Raw genomic sequence first — 7,929 nt, 5'->3', positions numbered from 1 at the left:
TTACCATGCCATTTTGATTCCCCCTAAAAACCACCGAAACGGTTTTGAATGATTCTCAATAACTTTTTTAGTTCTAGAGATATTGCCGATTGCAAGTTTTAAAGTTGACACCCTGTATATCTGATGTTCTAAATATTCGAGCATCATGAACACTACCTGGCCATCTACAATCCACATCTGTGAACATCAGATTGCTTGTACAAATTCCTTGGAGCACCACAGAATAAAAAAAATTTTTATTGAAATAATCTACTCCATGTGGCGTAGGTTTCTTTATAGGTATGTGGCAGCCATCAACTACATCAATTACATTAGGGACTCCAAATCGAGCGAAATTTTGAGATATAGCATTGCGTTCATTTACAGTGGGCCACTTAATGAACAATTTACATAAATGAACTAGAATCACATCAACAATCTTATGAACACACATAAACACGGTGGATTTTGTAATGTTAAATCTGTCTCCTATAGGTCGATAACATTCTGGATTTGCCAATGTCCAAAGTGCTGCAAGCAACATCTTTTCAACAGGTATTTGTGGCATTCCTCCATACAATAGTGGATCTTTTCTGTTTAGTTCAGGTGCATTTGCTATATGATTCAATATTGCTTCAAATGATGTTCTTGTTATCCTAAAGTGGCTTCGAAAAGTTGAAAAATCATAACGTGGGATAACTTCTTCAAAGAAGTACTGGCACTTTGGTATTTTTTTATTATATAGTCTGCAAATTGATACCTTGTTTAAAAATGAAAAACATTGTTTACTTACAATTTCCAAATTGCTTTAATCATGCCGACAGGCATTCTAATCTGTTGAAGTAAAATTTGATTTCTGATTTCCGCTGCATTTTGACACGTTCTGACTATAGAAATAGTAATTCCCACCTGATTTTCCATGTATGTTTATTATTAATATGTACAATTACAAATTAGGTACATATGTTTATCAAACATATGTGTGTCAAATTTACAATGAACTTAACCTCACTTTTAGGTTCCACCTTACTGACGTAATTATTACCGTTTTGTTGTATAGCTTGTTCCAAATCTGGTGGCGAACTGACGTTGTCAAAAATGACTGAATTTTGACACTAAACATATGTTTACTATTAAAAAAAATATTGTTCATAGGCGTCGTATGAAATAATATTTCAAAACCACTGTTATTTTTTAAAAAATTATAATAAGTAGGTTCTCATACATAAGATGAAGAATAATGAACAAATTATTAAATTGTTAACGCATGAAAAGAATTTTCAAAAATGATATTTCTAACAATCTTTGTCTTCAAAATTTTTAAAGAAAAAAAGTAGGCCTATGTATTTTTTTATCTTAAGCAAGTGGGCGCACTCCAATTGTCTTTTCTGTCACTGTCAGTTCGCCACCAGATATGGAATAAGCTCTACCCACAAATGCTGATCATTCTACTTCTTTCCAGGATAACATCAACAAAACGCACCCATTGTTATTTTTGTTACAAGTATAAAAAACACAGTTTTTGTTAACGAATTGTTGTTTCCGGACGATGTGAAACTGAGTCTGGAATAGCAGATGAGTCCGCAAAACGTTTTAGGTACAAAGAACATTTTTTTGTTAAAGCTCCCAAAACACGAATTCACACCTCCCTTAAATTAAAAAAATTGCGCCACCATAGTAAGCAATTTTATTTTTTAGTATGGAAAAACTGTTTTTAGGGACTGAGTACCTAAAATAACCATTTTACGTACAATTTTATTGAGTCCGGAAAAGACTCATTTTAGAGACTCAAATGAGTTCCTGTCTTCGGGAGCGTATACAAAAAACTCATTTACCAGTTTTAAAAAGTGGGTTGCCTAACTTGGGTTGCTAATCTAGTTACTTTTTGTGTTTTTAGCTTGTTATTGAAAGTGAGGTTATGTTCAGACAGCAGAATAGTTTATAGCACGCGACGTGGTCGGTTTCATTGTGTTATTGTATTGTGTATGGTTGTTCGTATGTGTAAAACTTTTATTAGATTAAAAATAAGGACTTTTGAACTATTAGTGTAATGTGTGTTGGTAGGCGGTGGCGATAATTCTTACAATATCTGGTTCCGGTAAGTTTTCAACCATTCAACCGATTTTCCGGGTAAGTGATAAATTTTTATTTGCGTTTAAATTTTCGAAGGTTTACTTTAGTTTTGTAAAAATTGTTTTGACTTCAATTCACGTCCATTTTTTCAAATATTAACCAATAAAATTGCTGATGTTAACTTTCTCATCTTCGCAACAACAAATTCAAGCGAAGATTCCATCTATATACAGGTGCGCCAGAACTCGTGTCCAAGAGAAAAATGCCATGTAAGGTAAGATATCAGGAACATGGAAAATATGTTAAAAAAATTCAATTCTATCTATTAAAATGTCGAAGTTATGAGAGTTTAAATTTTGCACTTTGACTTTATTTATTTCTGTTTGAAAAAAAAATTCCAAGTTTTTTTGCTACGGGTTACTAGTAGAGGAAGCTGTATCCTAAATTGGGTAAATTTTTTCTTAGCCACTTCTGGAATTTTTAAAAATTTTTATTTGCAATTTGCTTTAAAAAACCTCTAGATTGAAGATATCACCTTGAAAGTTTGTGCGGATGCCTCGTTTTCGAGTTAATGACCTTGATACCAAAAATTCTACATGTTTGTTTTGAATTCCGCTTTTAGAGGAAGCTGGATCCTAAATTGGGTAAATTTTTTCTTAGCCACTTCTGGAATTTTTAAAATTTTTTATTTGCAATTTGCTTTAAAAAACCTCTAGATTGAAGATATCATATCACCTTGAAAGTTTGTGCAGATGCCTCGTTTTCGAGTTAATGACCTTGATACCAAAAATTCTACATGTTTGTTTTGAATTCCGCTTTTAAAACCCTGTAGATTAAAGATATGACCTTGAAACTTTGTTCAAATGCCTCACTTCCAAAATAATGACCTTGAATGTTACAAATGTGACATTTTTTAATTTTTTTTCTTGCATTTTGCTTAAAAAAGCATCTGGTTTGAAGGTATGACCTTGAAAGTTATATTAATTGTGTTGTCATTTGGTCATACATAAAATGGGGTCGTAATTTACAGCGATAGTTTAATACATTTTACACACTAAAATTTAATAAATAATCGGTAATAAATGATATTAACTGTTTATTTGAAAACCAAAGTGTTTTCTTTTAATTTAATTTTGTAGAAAATGTCTGTCTGATACTCTTTTGTATATTTTTTATTGAACACTTTTTCCTTAGTTACAACAACGCTAACTATTATTTATGCAAAATTCGTTTATTAAATCTGTCTGCAACATTAACCGTAAATGTCAAAAAAGCAATTATAAACGAAATACGGCGCCTTCGGCGCCGCCCAGTTCGTAGCGGGCAGACTCGGGCGGGCGCGGAGCGCCCCAGCGAATGAAAAAAGAAGAATACTCCTCGAACGATTTAATTCGTAAACGTGGACCTCGAAATGTGGAATGCGCGTTTTTGTGGAATTTTTAACAAGTGTGCAGTATGAATATATTAACTGTAAACTGTTATATTCAGATTCGAAAGGGTCCTAATAAGGTAGGTTTTATAGGATTATTGCAGCCTTTTGGGGATGCTATTAAGTTGTTTACTAAGGAACAGACTTTTCCTATATTTTCTAATTTTTTAATTTACTATTTTTCCCCTATTATGAAATTTTTTATTGCTTTATTACTTTGTATAATAATACCTTTTTTGACTGTTTTYTTTAATTTTAATTTGTCATTATTGTTTTTTTTGTCTGTGTCTAGACTAGGGGTTTATACTATTATGTTGGCTGGGTGATCTTCTAATTCTTCTTATGCTTTGCTTGGAAGGCTACGTTCAATTGCTCAAACAATTTCTTATGARGTAAGATTAGGTTTAATTTTAATATCTTTTATTTTTTTAATTTTAAGAGTAAATTTAATTGATTTGGGATTATTTCAAATTAATTGTTGGTTTGTTTTTTTATGTTTACCTCTATGTGGTATTTGAGTAATTTCTTCGTTAGCGGAAACTAATCGGACTCCTTTTGATTTTGCTGAGGGTGCGCCAGAACTCGCGCCCCAGAGAAAAATTTCAAGTAAGGTAAGATACCAGGAACATGAAAAAAATGTTTAAAAAATTGTATCTGTGAAAAAGTTTTGACATTTATTTTTTGACATTTGACATTTTTTTTATATCTATTTAAGGATACTGATGATCTTGTATATGTTTTTTTACAATTATTTAGTAAAGGAACAAAAATTTTGCCAATAAAAACCACAAATAACATTGAACAGAGTTACAATTTAGGATACAGCTTTTTTGCTTCCTCTTTTAATAGCCTATATCAAAAAAACTTGGAAAATTATTTTTGCAACAGAAATAAATAGAGTCAAAGTGCAAACTTTAAACCCTCATAACTTCGAAATTTTTATAGATAAAATTTTTTTAACATTTTTTCCATGTTCCTGGTATCTTACCTTAAATGGCATTTTTCTCTGGGGCGCGAGTTCTGGCGCACCCTGTATAAAAAAAACGAAAAACGAAACACGGCGCCTTCGGCTCCGCACAGTTCGTAGCGGGCAAACTCGGGCGGGCAGGCAGCGAAAAAAGAAGAATACTTCTCGAACGATTTAGTTCGTAAACGTAGACCTCGAAATGTGGAATACGCGTTTTTATGGACTTTTTCAAGTGTGCAGTTTGAATATACAAGGTGATTCTTTTAGGGCCTACATTAGAAACTATTTAACTTCTAATGCAGATAGGAATTTGAAATTTTGTACACAACCCAAATCAACCAGTCTGAGTTCAACTAAATTATTTTCAAAATATCTGAACTTCCGGAACTACGAGAAATTGGCGCCAACTTTGAAATTTTAAATGGTACCCACTTATTTTTATTGCATTTTTGAATTCTCCTCTTTAAACTAAGTAAAATGTACCTAGTTGTTAGTACTTATCTATCATAGTTTTTGACATTGTCAATTTTTTGTTCAAAATTTTCACTTGCAGGGGTTCATTCACAACATCACAGCTCTTGAACCCTTTGCGATAAGTGAATATTTTTTATTGCATTCGAAAACCAAAGGTTCGAAAAATTTTCTAGAATTTTTAAAATTGTCGACTGTCAAATTGCAAGGCTAGTATGATTTTTTGAAAATGATCATTAACAAACAGCTTTAACTCAGTTTTTTCAAATGAAATAACTCTATTGTCTCAACGGCAATCAAAACTACATCAATTTGTAGAAGGACTTTTATCAACATGTCCTATACCTATCTCTTACAGTTTTTGAAATAATCACAAAAAACATGTTAATGTTTTTATTTTTATAGTTAATCACGTAGGCTTTGGAAAAATACATTAAGATATACCATAATTAATGCAAATGTTCGATATTTTCAAACAGTCCAAAACTCGATGGTGAACTGATTTGAGTAGCTTCCATTAGTTTATTTGGTTGAAGATTATTAAATGCCGCCTCAATCCTTGCCTCAATTCTTCATAATTCCGGATGGGTGTTGTGTAGACTAATAAATCTTTAGTTCGTCTTGATCATTTTCCAAAGCCTACGTGATTTACTATAAAAATAAAAAACAAAAACACGTTTTTCGTGATTATTTCAGAAACTGTAACAGGTGGGTATAGGACATGTTGATAAAAGTCCTTCTACAATTCGATGTACCTTCGATTGCCGTTGAGAAAATGGGGTCATTTTATTTGAAAAAACTGAGTTATAGCTGTTTGTTAAATACATTTTCAAAAAATCATATAAGCTTTGCAATTTGACAGTTGACAATTTTGAAAATTCTAGAAAACTCTTCGAACCTTAGGTTATCAAATGCAAGAAAAATTATTTACTTATTGCAAACGGTTCAAGAGCTGTGATGTTTTTAATAAACCTCTGCAAATGAAAATTTTGAGCAAAAAATTGACATATGTCAAAAACTATGACAGATAAGTACTAATAACTACGTACATTTTACTCAGTTTGAAGAGGAGAATTCAAAAATGCAATGAAATTAATTGGTTACCATTTAGAATTTCAAAGTTGGCGACAATTTCTCGTAGTTCCGGAAGTTCAGCCATTTTGAAAATAATTTAGTTGAACTCAGACTGGTTGATTTGGGTTGTGTACAAAATTTCAAATTTCTATCTGCATTAGAAGTTAAAAAGTTTCTAATGTAGGTCCTAAAAGAATCACCTTGTATTTGTAAGTTTTTAATTTGTTCCGCACGACCCCATGAAATGTATGTCTAGTGAGACCATGTAGAGGCGGCAACGTTCTCACCGGGGAGGAATAGGATCTAGGTATGTTAGTATTGGTAGGTATATTAGTAGGGAAGAATAAGAACAAAAAACATAATGAATAAAAATGTGAGAGGCCAAAATGAAAAACACCCTCAAAAAACTGTGAATAATCGGTTCAAATCAGTAGCCCCAAGTGCAAAAATGTTGAAAAAGAAAATTGAAAAAATTAAGAATGGGGAATTCCGGGGTAAAGCTGTGATGCCGCGGTCCAGAAATGATGTAGACACTCTCGATGATCTGAGTAGGTCCACAGGAAAAGTGCTTCAGCCAAGTAGCCTTCGTAATGATCTTTGCTACGGCCTGCCCGCGACATTTTTCTTCGCACTTCTATCCAACATCTTTCAATGTTTTGAGTGTGACCACCGGTCTCTGGGACAATGAAACTGAGGGAATGGTTGACTGTCAGGTGATGATAATGTTCTTGAGACAGACAATCATAAGCTTTTCAACAATCACTCATAATTGTCATCCCAGGGAGAATTCTCTCTTTGATGATGGAAATGAGAGTTTCTGAAGAGCGATCAGGAATTGCTACAAAGAAAGAGCTTTTCGTTTCACGTTCAATTCCGCCAAACAATTTTTATGTTAACTTACCTTTAATTAAACAAGAATAATTGTTAAATTTTTCTATCACCTGACAGTTTTCCTGCTTTCTGCACAAATTCAAATTGTTGCTGAACTATTGCAAAATTATTACCATATGGGTCTAAATAGGTCCTAAAAACATTTTACTCGCATTTGACCTTCTTTTCTAAAAATTTAGGGAGCATGAGTGACAAACAAGACGAGCGTTTTCATCACGATCTGAAGGGTTTTCAAAGATCGACACGAAGGTTTTTGGAATGAAAATATGTTAGTAGATTACTGTTCGATTGTTATGACGAAAACTGATCCAAAAAAGTTTAATAAAAAAAAGTAAAATAACTCATTTTTAATTTGTTCTTTGGCGGTTTTTGTATTTTTGTTAATTACTTAGTTCTTAAACGTAACATGGTGAACTTTTTTAAATAGTTTTTTTTTGAACTCAGTGTCTCAAAATCTATAAGAAACTATAACTTTTAGCTAAGGTATAAAAATCGTGTAAACTAGTGTAATTTTTTCTCTGCGTTTTAAATCCCATCACATTGGCGTTTTATTTTTTTTGACAACGATGTCGCTTTGACAGATGAGTTAACCCAAGTTAAATAACAAAAATGATTGTAAAAATCATAATTTTAATAAATGGCAAGTCAAAAAAACAGCTTTTGAAAAAAACAGTAAATTTTAACAAAAACAAACATTCAATTAATTAATTAATTGTCAAAGTGACATTGTTGCCAAAAAAAATAAAATCGCTAATGTGATGGGACTTGAAAAGCATAGAAAGATTATTATTACAATTCCAAAAGTAAAAAAAAATAACTTTTCTTCTTTCAGATAAAGCAAAAACAACTCTTGCTGTTAAAGTGTTATTTTATCTAATCAAAAGAGTTTTTAAAGAAATAGTTTAACATCTGCTATAGAAAAAAAAAGGATTTTTTTGCTTTTTTGGCGTAAAATCAAAGGTAAAAATTTGTTTCCTTTTGACTGGCTATTATAAAATGTATTATTAAGGCTCTCCATTAGTGTTTAAAATTTATACGGAAAAAT

General features: G+C 31.9%; 1 protein-coding gene across 1 annotated transcript in view; it reads right to left on the bottom strand.

The window, feature by feature from the left end:
- Positions 1–807, bottom strand: part of LOC123010157 — an 11,105-nt gene extending 10,298 nt beyond the window's left edge. Inside the window, exons 1-2 of the mRNA XM_044406857.1 lie at positions 773–807; positions 110–725 (exon numbers count right to left, since the gene is read on the bottom strand). Coding sequence (XP_044262792.1) covers positions 110–725; positions 773–807 — 651 coding nt within the window. The remainder of the gene's footprint in view (positions 1–109; positions 726–772) is intronic.
- Between the last annotated feature and the right edge of the window lie 7,122 nt (positions 808–7,929).

Source organism: Tribolium madens, unplaced genomic scaffold, assembly GCF_015345945.1.
Source record: "Tribolium madens isolate multiple individuals breed KSU strain unplaced genomic scaffold, Tmad_KSU_1.1 Scaffold_7;HRSCAF=85;Tcas5.2_LG10, whole genome shotgun sequence".
Lineage (NCBI taxonomy): Eukaryota > Metazoa > Arthropoda > Insecta > Coleoptera > Tenebrionidae > Tribolium > Tribolium madens.
Note: the sequence above shows the minus strand (reverse complement) of the source record. Positions and strands in the feature narration are given on the sequence as shown.